Source organism: Gopherus flavomarginatus, chromosome 9, assembly GCF_025201925.1.
Source record: "Gopherus flavomarginatus isolate rGopFla2 chromosome 9, rGopFla2.mat.asm, whole genome shotgun sequence".
NCBI lineage: Eukaryota > Metazoa > Chordata > Testudines > Testudinidae > Gopherus > Gopherus flavomarginatus.
In genome coordinates, this window is record NC_066625.1 from 67,728,616 (window position 1) to 67,737,832 (window position 9,217).

Here is a 9,217-nt window from a genome sequence, read left to right on the forward strand (position 1 = left end):
CCACATGTTCTTTTCAGATCCAGACTGGAAAAGACATCTTGGGAAATAGCTCTTGGGAAAAATATTCTCTGCTCCTGCAGCTGCATTTCATCTTGTAATTTTCTCTGCTGTGAAAATTAGCACCTAAATACGCCTGTCCTTATTTTCACTGATAGATGCCCAATTTATTTATATACAAGTATTTTAAAAAGCAAGCTTGTCCAGTAACAACAGGGTCCTTGAGTCATTCCTCAGGCTGTCAGGATTAATTTTCATGTATGTAGTATGTTAAGGTCCATAAATTAATAATTTTAAATTGTTCAATGGATAGTCTCCCCCATCTCTGTTTGGTCTTGTGTACATTGCTTAATTTATCATATTGCTTATTCTTTGCATTTCATATAATCAGGAAGTAACTGATTTTAAATGAGACAAAATGGAAGTGTCATCCAGCTCTTTCCTTTCTGAACCCCTCCTTAAGTAAATTGGTTTTAAAATTCAGCCACATCCCTTTGGCATTCTGAGGCTGTCAAAATAGAAAGCAGACAGACAAGTTGAGTGAGGTAATTTCTTTTATTGGACCATCTTCTGCTGGCAAGAGAGACAAGCTTTCAAGCTACCACAGAGCCTGAGAGAGAGCATTCAAACCTATTATCTCACCTTGTGTCTCTAATATCCTGGGACCAACATGGCTAAAACAACAACACTGCATACAGTAGAAAGCAGTAACATGTCAAGGTAGAGAAAGGAAAATGCTTTGTATATTACAGCTTCTGAAGAGGTCTTGAAGTGGAAGTGTGATGTTGTCTGGAACAATCATTAGCTCCCTTCACTTGGGTGAAGCTGCCAGTTACACTTACAGTCTTAGACATGACTTGTTGGATTCTTCTGTTGGCAATAAGAATGGCTTGGTGATTCATTACATAGCTGAAAAGTAAATGACAGAATTACCTGCCCTTCCTGTAAGGCAACACCTGAGATTTTTCCGAGTGTTTGCCTATTTGGGCTAGGCTGAGAATTTCACATTTCTGTGCTGAACAGTTTCCATGGGGAGTATGGCAGTAGTTTACGAAGGATAAAAATATACGTTTTCCACCTGAATTGATCCTAAGGAACAGTTTCAGAGATCACAGCAAATCAAGACTTTGATGTCTGTGGAAACTACCTCTCATTTCTGAAATGGATCTTCTACTTTTAGTTTTCTCCTTCTCACTCCTTCAGCAGCTGTGTGACCTATACATGCAGTCCTAAAAGATGTTAGTGTTTTTAGTGTTATACAGTGTAAATTTTGAGGCTGTAACTTAGTTTTCATGAGTGCAGGTACCCTTGCAGGGTGACATGCTAACTCTAGATGAAGCTGTACTTTTATGGCAAAATGTCAAAATGACTTTGACCCAGAAGAGCAGTGTATAAAGCAATGATTAGGGAAAGTTTCCAATTATTGTCCTGGGCCACTCTCACCTGAAACATTTATTTCAGTAGGAAAATCTAGGATTTCACTAATATGCAGCCTGTTTATTGGATTAATATTGCAAATTATACTAGATTTGTAGATGATACATGACAAAGGGTTCAAAAGTATGTTTACTTGGAGAATTTTTGTTCAGCAACAGATTCAAAATATTAAGAGCACAAACTATTTCTACCTTTTTACTAAACACATCTCCTTTATTTCATCAAATTAATATTCTTTCCCCTGTGTTTGCATCTTGTGTCAGAAGATTAATGAATTATAAACAAGGATTATCCCCCCTTTAGCTCTGGAGCACAGCTTCATGTGTTTAAACAGACTTTCAGGAAGTTCACTAAATATATAAAAAGCAGGAATGTTGGGGGATAGTGGGTTGTCTGGATTACCAGGGAGTAAAAGGAGCAGCTGAGGAGGAGGAGAACACTGCACAATAGCTAAATGACTTTTGTATCCATCTTCACTGCAGAGGATGTTGTGGAGACCCATACTCTTTCCTGGTAATAAGGATGAGGTATTATCAGAGACTAGAGTTGTGAAAGAGGAGGCACTGGCACAAACGTAGGCCAGCTGTTAAATACCTAAGGGATCTGAGGGAACTTGCAGAGCTACCAAGACAAATATGCAGGGGGTATAAGGAAACAATAAGACAGTATTAGTCAGCATGGTATGCTGTGGTCTCAGCATACCAACACTTTAAATTTTTGTTGTCAAGTGTATTGAAGGCATCATAGAGAGCAGAATTTTCAGGAGGGATTTGAAGGAGGATAATGAGGTAGCTTTTGGGATATCTATGGGAAGCTCCTCCCAAGCATGAAGGGCAGTATGGGAGAAAGCATGAGGGTGCTTGTTTAAAAATATAACAAGTGGGCAATGGAGGCTGGCATCATAGGCTCTCTCCCAGATGTCATGACAAGGAGCAGAGCTTATTGTTAAGTGAGATGTGAGTCCAAGGGGTCTTAAGCTACCTTTTCCCTCATGGCCAATTTTTAAAAGTTAAGGGGAAAAAAATAAAAGAATTGGGATTTACTACTGCTCTGGCCAAGCTGTATCTTTTTACACAGTGTGGATCAGGATAGTGATGACGACAGCTGTCCTTTCACTGTTATGCCATGGCTTTTTCATGCAGGAGTTTCATTTGATTTAACCAAATGATTTCCTGTCTGCTTGGCTCTGTATGGCTAATACAGTTTCCAGGGTTGAGTTCCTTCTTCCTCCTTCATCTTGGTATGTGGATTATTCTCATGAGCTCAACTCTGCCATCAGTGTATAGCATAGCTCACAGTCTATAGCAGGGGTGGTCAAACTATGGCCTGCGGGCCATGTCTGGCCTGCGGGACCCTCCTGACCGGCCCCTGAGCTCCTGGCCCGGGAGGTTAGTCCCTGGCCCCTTCCCCACTGTTCCCCCTCCCCCGCAGCCTCCGCTCGCCCTGCTGCCGGTGCAATGCTCTGGGTGGCAGGGCTTGTGAGCTCCTGGGGCAGCGCAGCTGCAGAGCTTGGCCTGACCTGGTGCTCTGTGCTGTGCAGTTGCGGCAGCATGGCTCGGCCGCGTGGCTGTGGTGCCACTAGTCACCAGTGCTCCAGGCAGCACGGTAAGGGGGCAGGGAGTAGGGGGGGCTTGGATAGAGGGCAGGGGAGTTCAGGGTGTTGGTCAGGGAGTGGGAGTGTGGATAGGGGTTGGGGTGGTCAGAGGGCGGGAACAGGAGTTGAATAGGGACAGGGGTCTCGGGGGGGCAGTCAGGAAGGAAAGGAGGGGTTGGATGGGGCGATGGGGGGCAGTCGGGGACAGGAAGTGGGGGGGAGTAGATGGGGCAGGGGTCCTGGGGGGGGGGTTGGATGGGGCAGGGGTCCCGGGGTGGATAGGAGGTGGGAGCCGGCCCTCGACCCCCACCCCTAACCGGCCCTCCATACATTTCCAAAACCTGATGCAGCCCTCGGGCCAAAAAGTTTGCCTGCCCCTGGTCTACAGACCCTTTCTCCACAGTGTATGCCCCCTGCCTTTTTTCCCTCTCTTTTTTGGCCCATTATTCACTGTGCTGGTGACTTCTGATGCTTATTCTGGACCATTGACTGAATCCCTCCTTCAATCCTCAGTCCCAGAGCTGCCTCTTCCATCCCTTTCTGCACAGTATCCAATGAGGAATTTTCTACATTTCTTCATTTAAAGCCTGGAAATAAACTGAATTTATCACTGCCTGGACCTCCCTTATTCCGTCTGCACCTTGTCATTGTCTTTCATCAAAGCAATTGGTAGCTTCCTCTTGCTGAATGTCAGCATCTCACTTAGACCCTCTTATATCCTCTATTATCACCACATGCCTCTCTGTTTATGCTCTCACCCCCATCATCAACCATTCTGTCTCCAGTGAACGTTCCTGTTACTGTTCACCCTTTCCTGTGGTGTGTGTGGGAAGGGAAGCTTCATTTGACCCACAGATTCTTTTTCTCAAGATATTATAGGGGGTTATCTGGTGTACATCGATAGAAGTCAAGGGAAACAACAGAGAACTTCCATACGGTTATGGATGGAGAGATCTTTTATATATGGAGAATAATGCTCTTGAGACCTATTTGGGAGTAGCAGCATTCTCCATGATATTTGGAGCCCCGGAAATACCATAGTATTACAGTATCCAACTCACTAACTTTTTTCTTTTTTTTTCTTTCCCTCAATTTCATTATCTGCTTCTTTTTTCTGCATCTCTCTCTCTCTGTCGCCATATCCCTTTTCTTATTTCTGCCTAGTGTCACTCTTATCTTTTCTAGTCTCATCTCCATTTCCTGAGTCACCCTTTCCCGTCTTTCTTCTCCAATATGCGCAAATCAAGGTTGTCCATCCCTTTCTTTTCCTCTTTTACCAGTTTCACGTGTGTTCCTCCTTCTGTTTTCTCTCTCCTGCTTCCCCCCCCCCAATCTCAATGCCTGTCTTTTGTCCCCTATCTTGCCTCCATGCCTTTTCTCCTGAGTCGCCGGTCTCGTCTTGCACCCTAAGGTCCTGAGAGGAACAGGGAGTCCAGATCAATGAAGAGACAATGACTGACCATCCCACATGCACTCCCATTGTCTCTGATGTTTGCCACTACCCCAAATCTGAATCCTTAAGTGGCCCATTCTCCCTGCATTCCTTGCAGCTGCCACTCTGTGCAGGAAATAGTGAGATTCACATAATGAGAGAGTCTGTGGAGGCAGCACCTAGAGCAGGAGTTGAAGAGACAGCTGTTCTCCAAGACCTTGAGGTCCTTAGGAGCTGGAGGAATACAATAGTGTGAAGAGTGTTATGTCCTTGGTTCTTTTCTGCTGGAGGGAAACTTTTGAGGGAGGGACATCACACATGCGCAGTGGCTGTGGTACATACATTTTTTTCCTTTAATAAGCATTGGCTTCGCATCAGTTCAGCTACACCCATGGTAGCTAGTGTACAAGATCTCTTGGCAGCCTATATATGTGAGCACTCCCATGATTGCTACCACCAATAGAGCAGCCATGATGGGAAATTTTTAAGAAAAATGTTTGTGAAGATGAGGCCCAACAGAGCAGTTGTATTTGTTTGTGGTTAAAAGAAAGGACTGGAACACAGAACTCCAGGGTTATTTTTTTCCTGGCTCATTGTGGAATTCACATAATCCACTGGTGCCTCAGTAAAATGGGGTAATACCCACCTCACCGGGCTGTTATGAGGTTAATTAATATTTGTCCTGCTATTGCATCTCTAAGCACATCACAAAGGGTTGCATTTCAATTTCAGCTTTTGTTGAATTCTGTTTGATTCTGTTGACCTCTCTAAGGAGAATGTTTTAATGCACTTGGCCATAACCGTATAATGCATTCCTTCCAGGGAAGGTCTCACTTGATTTGTGATGGTGTTTGGTTTTTGTTTGTTTGTTTGTTTTATCCTTTACAGGATACCGTATTTTGAAACAAGTGCAGCCAATGGAACTAATGTGAGCAAGGCAGTTGAAACTCTGCTTGACCTTATCATGAAGCGCATGGAACGGTGCGTGGACAAGTCATGGATACCCGAGGGGGTAGTACGGTCCAATGGACACAGCTCTACTGAGCAGCTACATGAGGAGAAAGATAAAGGCAAATGTGGTTGTTGAGAAACAAACTTTATTGCAACAATTAAATTAACAAATTTATGTTAAAGTATAGTACAGTTGCAGCTTAATGGATTCATTTATGGACAGCTCTTACCATATGGATATATAGTAACAAAGGTGTATTAATTATTGGTATTTGCTTTCTAACAACATTAACCATTGCTTGGCAAATGTTTAATTTATTAGCAGTTAGCCAGACATATGTTTGTTTAGGTTTGGTGCAACATTGGACACTCAACCTTCAGTATCTTTGACTGGTTTACCATTGTTACAGACTATGGAGGTCTTTAAGTCCAATTTGAACAGAAATGTTCCATCATTACAGCAGTAATGATAAACAGCAAACTGTATGTGCTTTGCAAAAGCAGGCAAATAATTTTTCCTTGTTTTTCCATGAATTATTTGTTTCTAATGACAGGAGCTAAAATAGGGCTATTTTTATATGGAATAAAAAGCTGTCTGGAGAAATGTACAGCACTACTGCTATGCCATGCAGTCTTTAACTTGATCTCCTAAACTCCAACTGTACTATAGGAAAGATTCAGTACATTAGAATAGATCACCTAACATGAATTTCAAGAACGTGCTGAGGCATATACATACCAAGGGCAGGTCTACACTTAAAATGCTCTATTGGTGCAGTTGCGCCCCTGTACCACTTACTCCTACACCGACAGGCGAGCGCTTTCCTGACAGCATAGTTAATCCATCTCCCTGTGAGGCAGTAGCTATGTCGACAGGAGAAGCTCTCTGATCGACATAGCACTGTCTACACGAGGGATTAGGTCGGGATAACTGACTCGTTCGGGTGTGGATTTTTCATACTCCTGAGCAATGTAGTTATACCGATTATAGGTCTGCAGTGTAGAACAGATCGTAGATGGGGTGTTTGTTTATGAATGCATACATTTTATATACAAACTCTTTTATGTTTTAACAGGAATTTAGGGCAAGCTAAGTTCCAGCAAAATTTCATCAGAGCTAGTGCTTTGCACTGAATTTGTTTGTACCAAGCGTACATTTGGAACATTTCTTCTTCAAATTTGGACTGAAAATTTTAATATTGGTCTTATTCTGGTGAGCTATAACTGCCTAAGATATCAATGCTGTTTAAATTAGTATATCTGTAAATTTATAAAGCTGGTTTTCTTCTGTTTACCTCTGGGTCCTGTACATCTTGTACACATTTTGTATGTGTTTTGTTCATTCCCTTTAAAGTCTCACCTAAAGTAAAACTGAGGGATTATGATTTGATTATATAAAGGAATACTCTTTCTGGTGGATGATCATTTTTATTTATCCTCAGATATGATATAAAGAATAATCAGTATTTTTTTACATTTCTTTTCAGCCTGATTATGTGATATGCCTAATAAACTGTTTTCTACTGTAGCAGGTTCATATAACTCTAAAATATTGCCAAGTAAAGTCTCAACATGCCAAATTCAAAGTCTTTTTATAGACTTCTCATAGCAATTTGTTTACAGAACTCCAAAGCTACTGCTGCTTTTAGAAATTAAATATTTATTTATTTAAAAGTGCTAGTTATTTTGGCTACCACATGCTCAGGCAAACTTCTACAGTCAGACGGCAGCATGAGATGTAATGTAATATATTTTTAATTAAAAAAATTGAATATGTTAAAAGGACCAAAAATGTGTACTAGAAAGGTATCTGAGAAGAAAGTGAAAGTGATATCTTCACTGAATTGAATATAAACTTTGATGTAAATTTTCAGTCGCTTTTTAGAAATATAGAAAGTGTTAAAACTCATTGCTAGCTGTCAAAACACATTCCATAAAGCAATGTGTTTGTTCTTTAACAAACACAAAATGTAAATATTAGATTTTTATCACAACCTACCCAGAAGATATAACCATGTGCAATATAACTTGAATGCTAAGGCACTATGACAGAAGTAAAGCATTTTCTACTGTATGAATTACTGTATTTCCTACTGTACCGTACCAAGAATCAAAATGCCTGTAGACCAGAGTTACTGTAGTCTAATTCATGAGTGCCTTTCAAAGTTGCCATCGCCTGGGCGGCCAGTAGCAACAAGTATTCTACTGTGGAACCAGGGGCAGCTCTAGGTATTTTGCCGCCCCAAGCACGGCAGGCAGGCTGCCTTCAGCGGCTTGCCTGCGGGAGGTCCCCGGTCCCCCGAATTCGGCAGTAGCCTGCAGGAGGTCCGCCAAAGCCGCGGGACCAGCAGACCCCCCGCAGGCATGCCGCCAAAGGCAAGGTGCCTGCCGGCTTCGTGGCGACCGGCAGAGCGCCCCCACAGCTTGCTGTCCCCGGCACGCACTTGGCGTGCTGGTGCCTGGAGCCGCCCCTGTGTGGGACACAATACGTTTCAGTGCACTTAAGTGTCGGGGTTTTTAATGCAGAAATGTAACCCTTCGCTTTTCAGAGGGTTCCAATGGAATTTTGCCACTTATTAAAGTTAATAGGAGTTGTGTGGCTAAAATTTCCAATTCCTGAAAAAAGTAAGGATAAGTGCAGCCAACTACTGAGTTTAAATTACTACTGAGGTTACTTAAATATATTTCCCTTTGAATACACGTTTAGATTTTATACTAAATACTGTAATTGCCATATTTTGTCCTACATTTGTATGTATCTATTTTAAAATGCTGTAAAATAAAAAATCTATCTTCATGAAATTGCTTTGATGTAATGCCATAAATATATATATGTATGAAAAATCTATTATACCAATATTTCAATTTGAGTTATTTATAGCACAACTTTGCACCTACTGCAACTTTCATCAGAGATCAAGCCCAGTGATTTGAGTCTCTTAACAGTCGGGTTAGTGACACCATTAAACCAATCTAGAGCTGGTCAAAAATCAGAATTTCCATGGTGTGGAAAATTCTGATATTTTAAAATCTATTTTTGTGCTAAACTAGGAAAAAAGGTTGAAATACTGAATTTTATGCTATTGGCATAAACAGTTGGGCTCCTTGCATCGATAAACAGGAGGGATTAGAAAACAGCCTTTTGACTCCTAGGCAGCTATGGTTAAGGGTTTTATTGGGCTGATACAGTGCCTATCAGCTGAGCCAACTTCACCATTTTGAATTTAGTGGAACTGACCATGAAAATAGTCATTTTGTGCCTTCCCCAGAGTCACATTAGTGGCAGTTACAATAAAATGACTTTGTACACTAAATTTGCCAAAGCCTGAATGTTGTTGTACCTGTTTTGGCCGGGAAAGCTGTCTTTGCTCCAAAGTCAGTCTGGTTTTCACTCAAAGTGTACAGAGTTTGGTGTAAATGGAGCCCATTTCTGAGTTGGTGACCAAACCAGAGTAACCTGGCATGATAAATAGTTTTATATTTTAGTATGTGAATTGGTCCAAATCCTCACCCCTCCTGCACCAAGCAGGAGTAAACTGGCCTTGGTGCAGAGATCCTGCATGCCAGGGACAGAGGTAGGAGAAACATCTCCCTTCGGCAAGGTGCAGAGTGGGAAGCAGAACGGTCCTGCGTCAGATGCGGCAATCTGAAGATTGTGGAATGGTGAATATCGGCTGTATCCTCTGCAGGGGTGAATCTGACACCTCCATTTTTGACAATACAGGAAGGACTATCCCCAGAAAGCAGGTGCAGGGAGTACCTCCTTTCATCTTACTGCTATTGGCCCTCTCTGGGGGAGGAAGACG

The 9,217-nt window shown here is 42.2% G+C and overlaps 1 protein-coding gene across 6 annotated transcripts in view; it reads left to right on the forward strand.

Annotated features, from left to right (window-relative positions):
- Positions 1–8,264, forward strand: part of RAB27A (RAB27A, member RAS oncogene family) — a 93,763-nt gene extending 85,499 nt beyond the window's left edge. For all 6 annotated transcript variants that reach the window (XM_050968677.1, XM_050968675.1, XM_050968679.1 and 3 more), the window contains one exon: positions 5,349–8,264. In XM_050968677.1, coding sequence (XP_050824634.1) covers positions 5,349–5,547 — 199 coding nt within the window. In that variant the 3' untranslated portion in view covers positions 5,548–8,264. The remainder of the gene's footprint in view (positions 1–5,348) is intronic.
- The last annotated feature ends 953 nt before the right edge of the window (positions 8,265–9,217 follow it).